At 38.2% G+C, this 20,339-nt stretch overlaps 1 protein-coding gene across 3 annotated transcripts in view; it reads right to left on the bottom strand.

Moving 5' to 3' along the window:
- BTLA (B and T lymphocyte associated) overlaps positions 1–20,339 on the bottom strand; it is a 35,095-nt gene that overhangs the window by 7,722 nt on the left and 7,034 nt on the right. For all 3 annotated transcript variants that reach the window (XM_033211296.1, XM_033211298.1, XM_033211295.1), the window contains one exon: positions 7,525–7,839. In XM_033211296.1, coding sequence (XP_033067187.1) covers positions 7,525–7,839 — 315 coding nt within the window. The remainder of the gene's footprint in view (positions 1–7,524; positions 7,840–20,339) is intronic.

Raw genomic sequence — 20,339 nt, 5'->3', positions numbered from 1 at the left:
GTTTGTCTGCAGTTGTTCACAGCTCATTAGCAGGTTGTGAAACAATTTAGTAGGTCAAAAATAGCATTTTAAAAAAGGAAACAGAAGAGGATAGAAATCATCAGAATGCATCACACACACTAGAGCAGTGGTTCTCAAGCAGGACAATTTTGGCTCCAGGGAACAGGTGGCAACGTCTGGAGACATTTTTGGCTGTAACAAGGTAGGGGAAGGGAGGCTGGCAACTAGTGAGTAGAAGCCAGGGATTCTGCTAAACACCCTATACTATACAGGATGCAACCCCCACTTAGTGCAACAAAACACTATCCAGACCAAAATGCCAATGGAGAAACTGTCTTACAGTTAAGTAAGACCTTATGAAACTTTTTTATATTTGTGTGTATTATGGGTTGTGATGTAAGATGTATTTTTTTCTTTTTTTTTTAAATTTTGGGTTACTATTAAACACAGTATGAAAAATACTGGAGTAAGATATTCTAAGGTCTGGCTTGGTGGCTCACACCTGTAATCTCAGCACTTTGGGAGGCCGAGGTGGGTGGATCACTTGAGATCAGGAGTTTGAGACCAGCCTGGCCAAAATGATGAAGCCCAGTCTCTACTAAAAATATAAAAATTAGCTGGGTGTGGTGGTGTGCATCTGTAATCCCAGGTACATGGGAGGCTGAGACAGGAGAATCGCTTGAACTCGGTAGCTGGAGACTTCAGTGAACCGATGTGGTACCACTGCACTCAGCCTGGGTGACAGAGTGAGACTCCATTTCAAAAAAAAAAAAAAAAGAAAATTCTATTAATTCTATTATAATGTTATTTTGTTTCGCTAGATGCTTGGGTTTGGGGTAAAAATGATTAGGGGCAATTGAAACTGCACAAAAAGTGGTTTGGTTATTCAGAGTGGTAACAAATGTTGTCTATTGATGCTGCAGCTGCTGTTTAGTTAGTGATTAGTCAAACCACTGCCAGGTGTGCCAGAAACAGCTGTCTGGGGAGAGTCTTGGATAGCAATGGGGGCTAAGGTTTCTACAACAGATATCCTAATACAAACAAATCTGCTGGATCAAGAAGATCCAACTTCTGTTACTTCTTTAACCCCCCCAAAAAACTAATTTCCTTAATTTTACTTGATTAGTTTGATCAAATAAAACTAATTCAGAGCAAACTCTTTCTCTATTTCAGAACAAACTCAAAACTCCTCTAACTTATTTTGAGTTTGTTCTGAAATAGAGAAACAAGATAAAGAACTGAAATTGATTGAGAAAATGATGAGGGTGTACACTTGCATATGTCCAAAACCAGAGCTAGCCTTGGGGAGGATTCCAGTGTTTGCACACTACCAGAGAATCCAACAATCCATCTTAAGATAAGTTAGCATCATTTGTGGAACATCACCCCAAGATCATTGACACAAAGTAAATTCCTGGGCTTATTTTGAAGCTCACTGAAAGACTGTAAATACAACACAATCTTCGTTTGCCTGCTTTGATCTCCTCTTCCCCATTCCTTAAGCATAAGGACACAGTATAGCCTGTACAATGATACCTCTGACACCTGGAATAAAAAGAGGCACATTCAGCAGGTGCTCCAAATCAGGGTGGAAGTCCACAAGGACTTCCTGCCCTCTCACTCCACACCCACTTTCCTGCCACAGATAATGATCACATTTTGAGGAAGTTCTTTTTTCATTTTTCTTTTTTTTTGAGACAGAGTCTCGCTCTATCACCCAGGCTGGAGTGCAGTGGTGCAATCTCGATTCACTGCAGCCTCTACCTCCTGGGTTCAAGTGATTCTCCTGCTTTAGCCTTCTGAGTAGTTGGGATTACAAGTGCCTGCCACCATGTGCAGCTAATTTTTTGTATTTTTAGTAGAGATAGGGTTTCAGCATGTTAACCAGGCTGGTCTCAAACACCTGACCTCAAGTGATTTGTCCGCCTCGGCCTCCCAAAGTGCTAGGATTATAGGCGTGAGCAACCACGCCCAGCCTTGGGGAAGTTCTTAATCAGAAACTGACGAAAGGAAGTTTGGGAAGGGTGAAGTGGCAGCCCAATGGATGTTTCAATGACTGTTCCCCAGCTCTGTCAACTTTTCCCCTAGGACTTTGGCTTGTTTTACAAAGTCCTAGGGGAGAATAGTGCTTTCCCAAGAGCATCCAAGCCCCAACGCTGTCACAGACCTGTTCTTACATGAACTTTTAACTTGAACATAAACAGCAAAAGAGGGTCACATATAAAAACAAGAAAATGTCCAAAATCACTTTGGAAATATATTTCACAGGAAAAAACAAAATATTTTTTATCAGACCTCCAAAATTTCTTTATGAAAAGCATGGTCCTTAAACTCATTTTCAAAATATATTTTTCTCCTCACCTTATACTTGGTTCACTGAGCACTTTCAGGTTCAGAAGGAAAAGGAATTTTTCTTTGACCCTCCCTGTTATTTTTGTTTTATTATTTTGTTTTCTCACCTAGATTAAATTAGTTTCAAATCCACACAGAGTTTAAATTAAAGTTAATTCCTAAACAATTTACCTTTTGTGAAGGAAGTAGAAAAAAAAAAGAAGAAATATTACACAAATTCCTGCCTTCCAAGACATTATAATCTTTCATGGGACCTAAAGCACATTTCTACACATTACTACAGTGAAAGGAAATGATAAGTGAGAGGCACAGACCTTAAATGGCATACAAATTGGTAAAAAGGAGTGATCCCTTCCCTTCAGGTGATCATGAAAGGCTTCCTTAAGAACTTGGAAAATAAGCTGAGATTGAAAGGAGGGGTAGAATTTCCATAGGTGGAGACAGATGAATGGGTGCTCTGCAAGTGGCAAGAGCAGCATAGGCAGGGCTATGATGAAGATGTGGTTATGGCAAGTAAGGCCATTAGGCTAGAGTTGAGAGGCTCTATATGGAATGCAGAAACAATCTAGAAAGGTGGTGGGATCAAACTGTGGAAGAATTTGAATGCTGGTTAACAAAGATGAGCCCAATATTGTGAGCACTGGGGATGCTATGCAAGAGAGTGGTGTTACGAAGGAAGCGTATGAGGTAAATAAGTGTATTTGGCTGAAATGGACCAAAATGGGGAAACACTAAAGACAAAGAGTCCAATCATAGAATTTATTGGAATTATTTAGAAGGAAGATAATGATGGTGGGAGATGCTCATAGAAGCAATTGGAGGAAACACATCACAGAGTGGAATGTTGTGGAGAGACAAGAGTAGGAAGCAAAGAAAATTCTCTGGGATTTTCCATAAGGATCAAGAGCATTAATTAACAAACTGATAAGGAAGGGAGTGATAAGAAGGGTAGGTGAGTAGGAAACTAGGAGTTGAAATGTTCGGAAAAAAAACTGACAAGGCCCTTCATGTCTCCTATTTAGCTCTTAGACTTTCTCTTTGACCACTTTATACTTCACGTACTTTGTTCCATAAAACTCCCCAGGGCACAGGAATTAGGAGGGAATGTTATTCCCTTTCCCCTAAAGTTGGGCTCTTTCCTCCACAAAATAGATAGACTGTTGATCCTAATCTCAGCCCCAACTTGATCCCTAGAATAGGCACCTTTATGCACTTTACAAACTATAGACTATCTTTAGTTGTCATGAATGATCCAAATATGGGATAGAGCAGAAATTGTAATGTTACTTTTGTGTAATAGACTTTTGTATCACAATTAATTATTAACTTCTGACCTTGCATCTGACCTTGGCTAAATTCATCTCTTGTATAGAAGTAGATTAGTTCCCATAAAGAAAGACTGAATTACACAAGAAGGCTTCTCTTCCAAGGAAGGTGGACTCAATGCCTCAACATTTAATTTTATTAATATTAATATATTTTATTAATTTATTAATGTTAATATATTACATAAAGTAGTTAATAGCACTTATTTATTCAATAGTATATATCATTCTAGAATTAACATTTTGCAGATTTTCCTTATTTTTGTAATTTATTTTGCCCGTTTACAAAACAGTATTTGTTAAAAATTCAATATTTTGTCTCATTAATGTGAATTAATAATGCAATTCTTTCCAGAAAGTGTTCATTCCATACATCCTTAATATAGGCTTCTCCAGGTTAATGAAGACAATGTTTATGCTTTGCATATACTATATTCTTTAATTCATTTACAAAGAAATATTTAGTGAGCCCCTACCATGTTCCAGGTACCCTGACATCTATCATACAGAGCAAAGATGTTTAAGACACAGCCTCCATCCTGAAGGGGTTTATCAGCCAGTGCATGGATGGTCACAAGTAACTAGCACTGAGCTTGATGCTGTATTTGCAAAAGTGGAGTCCCTAACTCTGCCATCGATTTCTTCTATATTTCTATATTTCATAATTGAAGGTTGCTGCTATCACTAAAGTGCTCTGCATTTTTTTCATGGGGCTGCTGTAGGAAATTTGAAACTGACTTAAAGCATTTTAAAAGAATTTCAATGGGTTCCTTCATTGTGCTAATTTGAGGGAGTTGCAAGACACTCAAAAGTAAGCATATAAAGTAATAAATTAATGTCAAAAAGAACAGTTGTAAAATGTATGCATTCAAGTGAATGATGTCCATAAAGGAACTAAACTGTATGAGGGTGCATCTAGAGTTCAGCTATGCTACCATTGCAATAATCCTCTTTTGAAATTTCTTCTTCCCAATAACCTTAAGGGTCAATTTATGAGCAACAAAAGAAACTCCAACTTATTTCTTATAATTAAAGGGCGCTCTTTCTTGATCCAAATATATTTTTATTGTGGTAAAATACATATAACACAAAAATTACCATTTTAATCATTTAAAATGTACAATTAAATGGCATTTAAGATATTCACAATGTTGTGTAAACATGACTACTATCTAGATTCAGAACATATTCATCACCCCAAAAGAAAACCTATTAAGTAGTCATGCCACATTCTTTATTTCCTCAGCCCCTGGCAACCACCAATTTACTTTCTGTCTCTATGGATTTGCCTATTTTGGATATTTCATAGAAACAGAATCACATCGTATGTAAACTTTTGTGTACATCTTCTTTTACTTAGCATAATGCTTCTGAGGTTCATCAATGTTGTAACATACGTTAGTACTTCTTTCCTTTTCATGACTATATAGCATTCCATGTGTGGATAAACTACATTTCCTTTATCCATTCATCAGCTGAACATTTAGGTTGTTTCCACCTTTTGGCTATTGTGAATAGTGCTGTGATAAACATTCACGCACAAGGATTTGTGTGAACATATATTTTAATTTCATGTGAATATTTACTTAGGAATAGAATTACTGGGTACTGTGACAACTAGGTTTTATCTTTTCAGGAACTGTTAGACCACTTTCTAAAGTTACTGCACCATTTTACATTCTCATCAGCAATAGATGGGGTTTCTGTTTCTTCACATCCTTGCTAACACTTCTTATTTTCTTTTTTTTTTTTTTATTCTAGTCATTCAATGGGTATGAAGTGGGTTTTCATTGTGGTTTTGATTTGCAAATCTCCAGCAACTAATGACATTGAGCATTTTTTTTTCACATGTTTATTGGCCATTTATATATTTTCTTTGATGAAATGTCTATTCAAGTCCTTTGCTCATTTTAAAATTAGGTTGCAGTCTATTTGTTGTTGAATTTTATGTCTTTTGATGCACAAGTGTTTAATTTTTATGAAGTCCAATTTATCTATTTTTGGTGTTATTGTTGATTACGCTTTTGTAATCATATCTAAGAAAGCACTACTAAATCCAAGATCAGAAACGTTTATCCCTATGTTTTCTTCTAAGAAACCAAAGTTTTATTGTTTTATAAATGTAGTTTTTATAGTTTTAGCTCTTCTACTTAAATCTCTGACATTTTGATTTCTTAAAATGTGGTGTGAGATGAGGGTTCAAATTCATTCTTTTACATATGAATATCCAATTATCCCGGCACCATTTATTGAGACTATTCTTTCCCCACTGAATAATCTTGGCACCCTTATCAAAAATCAATTGACTACAGATGTGTGGAGTTTATTCTGGACTCTCAATTCTATTTGCATTGATCTCTTTGTCTATCCATATGACAGTTCTACTGTTTTTTGTTTTGTTTTGTTTTACTGTCATTTTGTAGTAAGTTTTGAAATAGGGAAGTCTTAGCTTCAATTTTGTTCTTTTTCAAGAGTGTTTTGGCAATTCTGGGTCTGTTGCAACTCAATGTGAATTTTAGGATCAGTTTTTTTATTTCTGCAATAGCAAGAAAAAGCTGTTAGGATTTTAGTGGAACCGCATTGAATCTGCAGATCACCTTGGGGAATATTGCTATCTTTGCAATATTACATCTTTCAGTCCATGAATACAGAATGTCTTTGCATTTATTTACATATTCTTGAATTTCTTTCAGCCATGTTTTCTTTGTTCAGTGTACAACTCTTGTACCTCTTTGGTTAAATTTATTCTTAAATATTTTATTCTTTTTGATGCTATGGTAAATGAAACTGTTTCCTTAATTTTCTTTGTGGATTGTTTATTGCTAGTGTACAGAAATATCACTGATTTTTGTGTGTTGATCCTGTATCATGTGGAATTGCTAAATTCATGTATTAGCTTTAATAGTTTTAAATAAATTTTTAAGAATGTTTCTACACGTAAGTTCATGCCATCTGTGAATAAAGTTTTACTTCTTTTTTTCTAAGTTAGATACCTTTTATTTCCTGTTCTTGCCTATTTGCTCTGGCTAGAACTTGCAGCTTAATGTTAAATTGAAATGGCAAAAGCAAGAATCCATGTCTTGTTCCTGCTCTTATGGGAGAAAGCTCTAAGCCTTTCACCACTGAATATGATGTTGGCTATAAAATTTTTATAAACCAAATGTTTTTTACTCTCACTTACTCCCCTCTCTATGTATTTTTTCATGTTTTATTCAGCTTGGTTTCCCCCAGCTTAACTTCTATCTGTCCTTCCTCAGTTGTCAAAGCACGTTAAAGGCCTCTGTCAGGGAACAGGGGAGAGAGATGAAGCTCTGAATATTCCCAGAAAATCATTAGGAAGTCAGGTTAGTTGTTTGCTGTTTTTCCTCTAAACAAACTGTGAACTATTAAGAAGTGTGTAATTGCTTAAGCACCACAAACATAAATTCAAGAAATTGTAATGAACAAAAGTAAAGAAGAGAAAAATGGGAAAAAAAGAAAAGAAAAGAAAAGAAAACCAAAGACAAAGAATCACAGAGCTATTAGCAACTATAAGTATTCACTTTATAATTTTTTTGATATTTCAGTGGTCTACTTTTGGACTTATCAAATAAATTTTATAATCCCTAAAGTCAAAAACAATAACTTTTATTATCTATTTCTCTACTCTCCTCTATCTCACTCACCTCAAACACACACATACACACACATATGTACACACCGGCACATAACAATCTGTGAGGTGTAGCAGATTTCAGATGTGCTATGGGAGATGACTTTCTAACATAATCACTTGAGAAACTGAATCCCCCTCTTCCTGGAAATATTATGAGAAAAATATCCGATGGTCTAGATATTGAGAACTCACCTGTCACATAAAGAGTTGTTGAGTGGCTTTCAATGACATTAGACAGAAAATTTGCAGAACAGCGGTATGACCCATTGTCACTAGGAAGCACTGGTTCAAAATGTAGAATAAAAAATGAACGGTTCTTCTCTTCTTTCCAACTTGTGTGTCTATCTTCAAGTTTTACACATGTTGTTCCATTGAGCTTGCACCAAGTCACACGAGGCCTGTTAGCACAGTATTTCACAGGGCATTCTAGTTTAAAGGGATCTCCTGCGAAGATGGAGTGATAGGATTGTCTCTTTATATAAAGCTGTACATCACATGATTCTTTGCCTAAAAGATAAAAACAAAACTAAAATCAAATATGTTCTTCTGGAAGTACCATATATATGTGACTTCATTAGTTCTCAAGCATTATTTAGTAATTTTCAAAACAATTCCCCAATTTCTAGTAATTAAGCCTCACTAGCAGAATGTCTCATACATATTAGGCACATAATAAATATGTTTAAAAGGTAAAATAAATCATTTAATCCTCTGTCAGGCCTCTGAGCCCAAGCTAAGCCATCACATCCCCTGTGACCAGAATGTACACATCCAGATGGCCTGAAGCAACCGAAGATCCACAAAAGAAGTGAAAATAGCCTTAACTGATGACATTCCACCATTGTGATTTGTTTCTGCCCCACCCTAACTGATCAATGTACTTTGTAATCTCCCCACCCTTAACAAGGTTCTTTATAATCTCCCCCAACCTTAAGAAGGTTCTTTGTAATCTCCCCAACCTCGAGAATGTACTTTGTGAGATCACCCCTTGCCCCCAAAACATTGCTCTTAACTCCACCGCCTATCCCAAAACCTATAAGAACTAATGATAATCCCACCACACTTTGCTGACTCTCTTTTTGGACTCGGCCCGCCTGCACCCAGGTGAAATAAACAGCCTTGCTGCTCACACAAAGCCTGTTTGGTGATCTCTTCACACGGACACGTGAGACACTGTCTTAGTCTATTTTCTGCTACTATAACTGAATACCTGAGATTGGATAATTTATGAATCATGGAAGTTTTACTTGGCTCATGGCTCTGTAGGCTGAGAAGTCCAAGAGCATGGTGCCAGCATCTAGCAGAGGCTTTGTGCTGCATTATCTCATGACAGAAAGCAGAAGGTGGAAGGGATAAGACAGAGAAAAATGGGGGCCAAAATTTATCCTTTTATCAGGCACCCACTCCCATGATAACTAATCTATTCTTACAATAAGGACATTAATACATTCATAATCTACTGATGTCTTAAAGGTTCCACCTCATAATACTGTTACAATGGCAATAAAATTTCAATATGAATTTTGGAGGGGGCATTCAAACCATAGCATTCTGTCCCTGGTCCCCCAAAACTCATGTTCTTTTCATGTACAAAATACATTCATTCCATCTCAATAGCCCCAAAAGTTTTAATTTATTCCAGAATCAACTCAAAACGCCAAATTCAGAGTCTTATCTAAATCAGATATAGGTAAGATTCAAGGCACGACTCACTGTGAAGCATATTCCCTCCAACTATGATCCTGTGAAATCAAAGCAAGTTATCTACTTCCAAAATACAGTAGTAGGGCAGATATAAGATAGACATTCCCATTCCAAAAGGGAGAAATAGGCAAAAATGAAAAAGTAACAGGTCCCAAGTAAGTCCAAAACCCAACAGAGAAATAAAATGGCATTGCTGGGCTTGGTTGATGCTTCAGCACTCACAAGTTGGAGACTGCTACTTATGCTCTCCCAGGCTAATGTTTCAGGCTAATAGCTCCACAGTTCTCGGGTCTCAGTGGAGGTCCACTCCCATGGCAGTGCCACTCCCATGCCTCCACTAGGCACTGCCATGGGAGTGGACTCTTCCTGGGCCCTCAGGCTGTCCACAACATCCTTTGAAATCTACATGGAGGAAGTTGTGGTCCACGCTTCTTGCATTCTGCTAGCCTGCACACTTAACAAGTGCGTGCCACCAAGGTTTACCAATTGCACCTTATGGAGTGATGGGTTGAACTGCACCTGGGTTCACCTGAGCCATAGCTGCAGCAGCCAAGGAGCACTGTGCTGGAATTCAGAGAGCAGAAACCTGCGGCAGATCTGGGCAGCAAGCCTGTAAAAGGCACTCCAGTTTCCTCTGAAAACAATTTGCCCTCTGAGCTCTGAGCCTATGATGGGAGGGGCAGCCTCAAAGGCTTTGAAATGCCTTCAGGGCCTTTTTTGCAACTTCTTGAATAGTACTACACTCCCTTCTATCCGTATTAATCTCTTTAACAATGGTCACTAGGCCACACCCTTAGTATTTTCTCCCAAACATGCCTTTACACTTTTTATATGGCTAGGCAGTGAATTTTCCAAATTTTTCTATTCTGCTTCTCTTTTAATTATAAATTCCATGTCTAAGTCATTTTTTTCCCTCCTGCCTCTTACTGCAAGCAGTTAAAAGTAGCCACACAGCAGCCTAAATGCTTTGAGGCTTAGATATTTCTTCCACCAGATATCCTAAATTATTGCTCTTAATTTCTACTTTCCGTAAAGTCCTAAGACATAGATACACTTCTACCAAGTTCTTAGGAACTGTATGACAAGGATGGCCTTCACTCCAGTTTCCAATGGCTTGTTCCTCATTTCCCTTTAGTTATGCACTTTGTGTTGATTTGTATTTTTTTATTTTCCAGTAAAGTTAAGGCTAAGCACATGATCCTAAAAGTATTTTCTTTTAAATTATTTTTTCTCCACTCTTACAGTTCTTTCTTAGCCTTTATTTCTATGTTTTGAACTACCCCCCTCTTAGCAATATGTCTAATTCATCTCCATTTATTTATTTCACTCATTTTTGTGCATTCTTCTGAATAGATTTACAGTATCATACATTATAATGACATAAGCATAATAGAGATTATAGCCAAAACTCTCTTTTAAATACAAAGACAGCTAAAGGCCTTGACTGTGATCACACAGCTTGTCAGATGTTGAACCAAGGAGCAACTTTTGACCCCGAGTTTCACATACATGTCTATCCAGAACAAAGTTTCACCTCATTTCTACACCCTTGCCAGCATAAATATTTTCATTGTATCTATTTTCTTACACCTAATATACCTTTCACTCACATCCTACTTAAAAACCCTTCCTGCTCACATCTCATTAATCTCTGCTCAGATTAACAGAAACTTGATTGAGTTTCCAGGAATCAGAGTGAGAAAAAGGACCTGCAGAAAACTTTTAGAACCTCTTAATATTTATTTATTTATAACTGCTTTGAGACCTCAAACAAGTTCACTTTAAGACCTCTTAATTCAGTTGCTTCCAAAAGTTCAGAACTAAAATGAAACCAAACTGAAAGGTAAGTTATAAGGATGAGGTTTTCAAAAAAATGAAGAGAAAGGGTAAAATATTTTACCAAAAGGAAGTGTACCTGAATGTGGTTAGACTTACAACAAAAAAGTCAGAAGGCCAGAGGCAGAAAGGTCAAGTGAAACTCTTGTTTCCAGAAGTCCGTTCCTCTCCCTGAAATTAACAGACTCCCTCAGCCTCCTAACTTCCCTTTTAATTTTCTTGGATAAGTCAATAATAGTTTATGGAGCCTATAAGTCTGTGCTAGAATTATGAAAAGCAATGAGATGGTTATAGTCAAAGATCTTTTACCCTCAAAGAGTTTACCATTTAATTGGTAAGGCGGGAGTATGTAACAATGAGGGCACCTTTCTTTTCTTTTCCTTTCTTTTCTTTTCTTTTCCTTTTTTTTTCTTTCTTTCTTTCTTTTTTTTTTTTTTTTGAGACAGAGTTTCACTCTTGTTGCACAGGCTGGAATGCAATGGCACGATCTTGGCTCATCGCAACCTCTGCCTCCCGGGTTCAAGTGATTATCCTGCCTTAGCCTCCTGAGTAACTGGGATTACAGGCATGAGCCATCAGGCCCAGCTAGTTTTGTATTTTTAGTAAAGACAGGGTTCCTTCATGTTGGTTAGACTAGTCTTGAACTCCCAACATCAGGTGATCAGCTCATCTTGGCCTCCCAAAGTGCTGGGATTACAGGCGTGAGCCACCACATCGGCCAGAGGACACCTTTCTAGAATAAATTTACTATATACCACTCTTTGTTTCTTTCAGTTTACTGAGCTGAAAGCAAGGCTTGAGGGACTTTGCATGCTGGTTGTTAGGAAGCCTAGGAATGAATCAGACAGGATGTCTGCATTTGTGGAGCTTGCCTTCTAATGGGAAATAAAAATGAATGACAATTGGGAGAGTGTTATATAACACTGTAAAGAGGTATAAACAAGGTTGGGCATGGTGGCTCATGCCTGTAATCCTAGCACTTTGGGAGGCTGTGGCAGGTGGATCACCTGAGGTCAGGAGTTTAAGACCAGCCTGACCAACATGGTGAAACACCATCTTTACTAAAAACACAAAAATTAGCCGTGTGTGGTGGTGCATGCCTGTAATCCCAGCTACTCAGGAGGCTGAGGCAGGAGAGTTGCTTGAACCAGGGAGTTGGATGTTGTAGTGAGCCAAGATCATGCACTCCAGCCTGGGCAATGGAGTGAGACTCTAAAAAAAAAAACAAACAAACCAGAGGTACAAACAACTTTGCATGGGTCTGCAGAAGGTTAACTTCAGCTGGGACAAAGCTTCATGGAAAGGCAATACTTGAGCTGAACCTCAGTAAATGAGTAGCCCTTTGGCAATCAGAGCAGTGCATGGGACAGGGGAGGTATTTTAAGAGTGAGGAAATGGAACGGAAAAGTCTTAGAGACCAGGTATCTCATGATAGATTTAGATCATTGATACACAACTAGATCATGGTTTTCTGACATGATGACATAGAGACCACCGGTTGTTTCAGAACAAATGGAATAAACATTAGGCAGGAGTTTAAACTTTGCTTATCCACCATGAAAAAATACAATGCCTAATTTTGGGGGATATTTATAAAGGACATGGAAATAGCTGAAAATGAGACTATTCCTTTGAACATGTCTGTTTCAAATGCTAACACATTGAGCGAATTTGAAGATAGTCCCCCAGTTTTGCTGGTCCTCAGTTTCTTCAAAATAAGATGAAAGGGTTGAGCTGTAAAAGTAAGAAAGTTCTAACTCATCATCCCCTGACCACACAAACACACACAACTTCACCTTCCTCAATGTGTGACTGAAACTATGAAATCACTTTTAGCCTGCAATTTCTATTTCTAGCACAATATATTACCTTTCTATTTAGCCACAGGGCTATCACTTGATGTTAGTGGCACAATTAGACATCACTTCAAGTTCTGTCTTTTGTGACTGTATGCTCCGGAGCAGTGCACAAAGTGGGTTAGGGCTGGAGAAAAGAGCTAGCTTTTTCAGTTGGTCACATCACTGATTCACAATGGGATTATGGAAACATTGCAGTTCCTAAATATTCTTATCAGCAGGATAATGACCATTCACAATCATATTGACTGGCACAGGAATTTTTCTTGAATGGAGGAATGAACCGATGATGAATGCAGGCTTGCAAATAGTCATTAAAATGAAGAGGACTCCCTCTGTGCACAAACAAGGTATTATAATACTTCCTATCTCTCAGAGGCTAACACTGATGTTTATAGTGTAAAAATGACCCACTGAGACAAATAGCACAATTCTTTTTTTTTTTTAATTTATATATTTTTTGAGATGGAGTCTCATTCTTGCCCAGGCTGGAGTACAGTGACGTAATTTCGGCTCACTGCAGCCAGCGCCTCCCAGGTTCAAGCGATTCTCCTGCCTCAGCCTCCCAGGTGGCTGGGATTACAGGCGCCCACAACCATGTCCAACTAATTTTTGTATTTTTAGTAGAAACGGGGTTTCGCCATGTTAGCCAGGATGGTCTCGAACTCCTGACCTCAGGTGATCCACCCACCTCTGCTCCCAAAGTGCTGGGATTATAGGTGTGAGCCACCGGGCCCTGTCGACAGATAGCACAATTCTAATTGTCCATCTGACAAGCTTGTTAACACTCCTTTTCACCTGTCCTGAATTATGCATATCCATCTGATGATACTCAGGACACACAAAGCTATCCCCTAAAAGTTTGTCTTAGCAAATAAATATTTCCTGAAGAGGAATAACTATGACAGTTGCTTTTGGCTGTTACTCAACTTCCAACAATCAGTTATTTTATCTCATTTTGTATTTATTTATTTTTTGAGATGGAGTTTTGCTCTTGTTGCCCAGGCTGGAGTGCAATGGCGCGATCTCCGCTCACCGCAACCTCCACCTCCCCGGTTCAAGCAGTTCTCCTGCCTCAGCCTCCCAAATAGTGGGAGCTATCAGTTATTTTTATTCTTGCTCTTATTGCCTCTGCTGTTTTTCTCAAGCATTCGTGTCTGATGATAGGAAATTTTCAATGCTAAACATAATTAAAATAAATACACGCAGTAAAAGAATAAAAACTTCTGGCCGGGCGCGGTGACTCAAGCCTGTGGTCCCAGCACTTTGGGAGGCCAAGGCGGGCGGATCCCGAGATCAGGAGATCGAGACCATCCTGGCCAACACAGTGAAACCCGTCTCTACTAAAAATACAAAAAATCAGCCGGGCGCGGTGGCGGGCGCCTGTAGTCCCAGCTACTGGGAGGCTGAGGCAGGAGAATGGCGTGAACCCAGAAGGCGGAGCTTGTAGTGAGCCGAGATGGCACCACTGCACTCCAGCCTGGGCGACAAAGCGAGACTCTGTCTCAACAAACAAACAAACAAACAAACAAAAAATAAAAACTTCTACTTCCCTCCAGGCTCTTATATAATGAAATATCCCTTGTTAAGTCACTATAGGTTTAGGAATTCTTTCATTTTTAAAATTGTTATCAAAATCACTAGTGGTATGTATATTCCACGATCAGGTGGTACCGATTATATTTTATTTTAGGTCCAGAGTACATCATTTTGAGCAACCCCTTTCTCTATACGTAAAAATATTTTCAGAAATAATCATGAGATGAAACAAGTAACAAAATGGCCAGAAAAGAAATATAGATAATGAACATTGTCTTCTGTTGAACTTCATGTATAAAACCATGCAAATTAAAAAATGTTTAAAAAATATTAAAATACAAAAAAGGAAAAATGCACAGATAATTATTCAATCATTTTTATGTCCACCTAAACAGTATGAACTTTGATTCTTTAGTTATAGTCTGATATAACAGTTTATGTAAATAATTGTCCAATGACTAATCAATGAGTTGTATTAAAAATGAAATTCTACAAAGATACAATTTAGGTAATTACTAGGTGTTACACTAAAGTTTTATTTTCTTGATTTCTTCTTTAGTTTTCAAACAACATTTAAAAAACACATTTCAATTGTAAAAATATTAATCAATCTAACATTTCATGCATGAAATAAAGTTGCCAAGCTGAAAATGTTATACATCACAATTTGTATCCTTTTCACTGTTTTAAATTTTAAACACAAATAAAAATTCAAGACGTTTGCACCAAATGACAAAAATGAAACAGCTCCTGTTCTGCTTCTTTGTCTCAGCATTCTCTGTGGTATTGTTGTTTATTTAAAATGGAATGTTGAAAGACTGGAGTATGTAGTACCACCGAGACTGAGGGCACAAAGTGTCCCTGGAGGAAACTGGAGAGATCCTGGACATTATAAATTTACTATCAAAATGAACACAAGTAGCTGAATTGTATACATCCAAGGCCAGCTCTATAACTAGAAAGTTCTCTGAGTTAACTTGCAAGTAGAATGCAAAGTTTGTCAAAAGATATATACTACAAATGTGCTAATTTGAAGTTTACATATATATTATAAAACTCAACAGTAACCACGGTATTTAGAACTTAGACCAAAAATATTTGAAGGGTAAATATTTCACCCCTGACATGGTTCATATTTGCTAGTATATGGTGGTAATTAAAAGGAAACCGGCTGGGCGCAGTGGCTCATGCCTGTAATCCCAGCACTTTGAGAGGCCAGGGCGGGTGGATCACCTGAGGTCAGGAGTTCGAGACCAGCCTAACCAACATGGAGAAATCCTGTCTCTATAAAAATATACAAAATTAGCTGGGCGTGGTGGTGCACTCCTGTAATCCCAGCTACTCAAGAGTCTGAGGCAGGAGAATTGATTGAATTCAGGAGGCAGAGATTGCAGTGAGCCGAGATCATACCATTGCACTCCAGCCTAGGCAACAAGAGAGAAACTCCGTGTCAAAAAAAAAAAAAAAAAAGAAACCAACTTGTAGTTGTTTTTAAATTCAGTACAGACAGTGGACCCACTTGTTCACACCTAGGAGTGTGGATATCCCACTGTCCTTGACACATTAGTAACAAGATAGTTTCTAGCACAAAGAATAAGCTGAAAGTCTTACATCACTTTTCAATTTTGCCATTAGATTTTTATTTTATTATCTAGGATATGATATAATCTCTCAGAGCTTTCAGATCCCTCAAGAGGAAGATAGTCTTTCTCGATGGTTCAATCAGGAGAGGCTTCATGGGGGAAGATAAATCTCTTTCTTCTTCCAAGCCAACTCCCGGGCAAACTTGGTCCTTCTCTCGTTATCACAGTATAATACTATCATCTACCTAATTACATTGGCCAGAACTTGGGGAGCCATCTTAGTCTGCTTCCTTGTGACTGTTCCTTTCCATCAGCTGCGAAGTTCAATTGATTCAGGATGGAAAATGTCTTCCATATTTGTTTCCATGACACTGCCTTAATTTGGAGCTCATTCTGTTTCATGTGGATTATTGTCACAGCCTACCAAATGGTCATCTACATTCCAAACTTGGCCTTGTTTCCCTCCCTCCACGTCAATCCATTCTCCACATCACTGTCACTGTTTGCTTTTTTTTTTTTTTTTTTTTGAGACAGAGTCTCGCTCTGTCGCCCAGGCTGGAGTGCAGTGGTGCGATCTCGGCTCACTGCAAGCTCCGCCTCCCGGGTTCACGCCATTCTCCTGCCTCAGCCTCCGGAGTAGCCGGGACTACAGGCGCCCGCCACGGCGACCGGTTGATTTTTTGTATTTTTAGTGGAGACGGAGTTTTACCGGGTTAGCCAGGATGGTCTCGATCTCCTGACCTCATGATCCGCCTGCCTTGGCCTCCCAAAATGCTGGGATTACAGGCGTGAGACACTGCACCGGGCCTAGCCCCTGCTTCTTTATGCAAACTCACCATACCCTCATATCCCCACTCCCTAGCGAATGTCGAATGCTATTTTGTGTGACATGCATCACTCTTTATAATTACATGTGTTCATGTTTCTGTCTTCTATCTAGTCTGCTACTTCCTTGATAGTGTGTTACCTGTCTCTGCATGAGGAGTTGGACTTAGAAAGGTATAAAGGTGAGAAAGCATGATGTGCCCCGAGATTGAATAGAAAGACGTTAATGGAGCACATAATCCCCTGTTCACAGCTCTGTTTCTATGTAGTACTGGCCGCACAGCAGAGTCAGCTAAGCCCTTAGAGAGGTGGGCTAAAAGGCAGAGAGGTGAAGAATATATGCAACTCAACATACCTTACAATGGTTAAGTTTTAACCACTAAAGAAAAGCTAGACTTTACAAGTATTCAGTTTGAAAAGGCCTGATTTATGTCCACTCAGGGGTGGATATTAAAAATATTTAACAAGTGACACTCCGTGGCCATCCAGCTACACAGACCAGCTGATCAGAAAGGAGTGCCAGCCACAAACAACTGTATAGTCTCGTAACTCCCAACCAAGCAAGTGTAGTTGCTGAGCTGAAGAGTGTAAGTAATTTTTGAAACCAATTAGCCATTAAAAAAAAGAGGGTTGTGATTATGAACATTTTGCAAAATACCATTGTTTCTTGTTTTTAAAGACCATATGTTTTGATTATAACCATTATCATGAAGAAAATCTCCCCTGAGTTTCACTATGTCTCCATTGAAAAATTCTTACAAACTTATGGAAACTTCAAAGTGGTTACAACCATTGAAAGAAAAGAATTACTGTAATGAATGCAGATTGCCCTAACTTGAGCTAAGAAAGTGTCAGAGTTTAACACAGAAATCACACAAATGATTTTTTGAGAAACTAAAATGATTACTAAAGGTATAATAAACCAACAATTTTCTGTGACATCAACCAGGATTTTAGCGTCTATCAGGAGATACTATCATAGATAAACAACAAACCAAAACTTCAGATACATGCTGGGGAGGCTACAGAAGGAAAGAAGTCTTTACACTCAGCAGCAAAAAGGCCTCCAGATGGTATGTTCCGCCTTACTTTAGAAGGTTGGAATGGTAGAGAGGAGGGAAGAGATGATGGCCACCAGGGAAGGGAAATAATCTGTCTCGCAAATCTTCCCTTGAAATTAGAGTTTAGGGATCCCATAAGGCAGTGATTTGCACACAGTCGGGGCAAATCCACACACAACAATAGCAGCCATGGAACCATACTTCAAAGATCTTGGGAGGACATTGACTTGCGCACCTTGGGAAATCACATGCACGACATCAGAAAACCCAGATAGCACACTTTCCCATCATAAACTAGCTGACATACACTCACAAAATCAGAAATGTGGTGACATGAGGCTAGGGTGGGGGAGTTCCACCTCATATAGAAAGTATTCATTTAATGTATTATGTAATGTCTATTAAAGGTATTATTTTAACTCTATGGTAAACAAACCCACTCCATAAGTCAGATATTCTCAGAAGTACTAGGAATACCTGGAGAAAATTAAATAAGTGTGATGCACACATACATATGTTAAAATCAGAGCTTCTATTGTAAAAGTGACTATTGTTACTTTAAGGAAAACCCTGTGATTGTTCTCACGAGTACGGTGAAGACTGACTGACCCTCAGTCCCTTGTGTAAAATGAAAGTATATTTACATACGTCTCACCTGAAAAACAACACTAAAGATACAGATCACAGACAATACAGATCACGGACAAGGATGTAGTATGCAACAGTAGATTTAACTTATTCTCTGTGGATATTACCTGATATTGGTCTTTAGACAAGAAGAGCCATTTTCTCCCTGTGTAAACACACACACACACACACACAATGTAAAATTTCCTTCACAAAAATGGAACTGGAAAGTATTAATGCCAAGAATACACAGGGCCTAAGTCTACATTTATGCCCATTATTAAAAAAAAAAACAAAAACAAAGAACCATGAAACAAGAAAATTGAGGGCATTTTCACAATCATCTTTTATTATTATTTCCTCTTTAAAATCCCCTTCTTACAAAAATATATCTCTATATTCATATATGAAATGTTTAAGTGTACTTTCATATGGTATTAGCACACTTTAAAATAATTTATTCTACAGTGGGAATACCTCATTGTTAGTGTAGTATGACTATTTGGAAAGTAAATTTGAAGATTGATCTCTTCAATGCAGTTGTATTGAGCAACCGAAGACTTTAAGCCATATATCTCTTGATTTTCTCATGTTTGAAATAATTCTAAACTTGTTTTGTCTAAAATCAGTCACTTAAGTATTTGTCATTGCTTTTTCCGGCATCTAGCAAAGCTTACAAAGTCCCCGTGTCATTTCCTCTCTTTGAGATATTTAAGAGTAGAACAAGAAGAGATCTTTAGAGGTCATGAGGTCAGATGTCCAATGGAAAGTTTAAGTTACATTTAGGAGATCACCTCTAAAATCACTGCTACACATTCTTTGCCAGTTGCCCACAAGTACACTCTACCTCACATTATCTATGCGCTGTAGACCCAACCTAGATCTATCTTAACAGGAAGAAAAAAAGCATATGACTAATATTTTCAAAGTTCTTATTATGAAGTAGGCACTTTTAGATACCAAACATGTATTGTTTCATTTGACGCTCACAATGATTTTATGAGGGAATTACTACTATGGCCTTTATATTTAAGTTGAGGAAACTGGGTATTAGAGAATATAAACCACTTGCCCAAGGTCACTAACTGATGGGAGGAAGAGTCAAGACTAGGACTTTAACCCAGGCCTGGCTAACTCCAAAGCACAAGCTCTTATCCAGCAGGATTGTTGTGAAAGTAAATGAGAACATATAGGAAATATTCTTAGCACTATGCTTGGCACCTAACAACAAGAATAAGTACCAGATATTATTGTTTTCTAATAGGATGAATTTAGGGAAGTCACACAGAAGTTGAGTCATTGTCCAGAGGTGTAAAGCCTGAGTGGTAAAGACAAGATGGAAACACAGAAGGCTCTGCTGTGAAAAATGACTCCTAACAACCATTCTAGGGATCAGCAGTGGTGCATAATAACTGGTATATACACCAGGCAAAAAAATATAGATTATAGAGAGAAGAAAGGCAGCACATCCAATATAAGCATGATCTTCTTTTATGTGAGAGAGGAAATTCTACAGAAATATATTAACCAGCAAGGCTTGCCTTGGTCAAAACTAGAAAATTGAAAAAAACTTTGTCCTTTGGTAATTTTCTAAGCTTGCTTTCAGGATTTCTTCATTACATCTCTGCCGAGTCACAAATGTCCCCTTGCAGTTCTACCCTATTGGTCACTGACTTTGCTTCTGTAGGCCAGAAGATTCACATGCATTGCACCCCTTAGAGCCCTGTCTAAGTAACAAGGATGAGTTTCTGGTGGTTTTAGTTGGTCAACATGTAATTATTGCTCTTGAATAGTAAAAGCTTTTAGTCAACTTCATGAGTCCTAAAGAACAATGATTTATGTTGACTATGTAGAGAATAGCTCTGGTCCAGAGAGACTTTGATTGCCTGTTACACACAGGCCCTGTCCTTCAGAGAGGCTAAGTTTTCCACCTTGGTCACAGGGACTTGAGGAAGAAACACAGGGCAGCAAATGCA

This window comes from Trachypithecus francoisi, unplaced genomic scaffold (assembly GCF_009764315.1).
Source record: "Trachypithecus francoisi isolate TF-2019V2 unplaced genomic scaffold, Tfra_2.0 Lachesis_group0, whole genome shotgun sequence".
Classification (NCBI taxonomy): domain Eukaryota; kingdom Metazoa; phylum Chordata; class Mammalia; order Primates; family Cercopithecidae; genus Trachypithecus; species Trachypithecus francoisi.
Note: the sequence above shows the minus strand (reverse complement) of the source record. Positions and strands in the feature narration are given on the sequence as shown.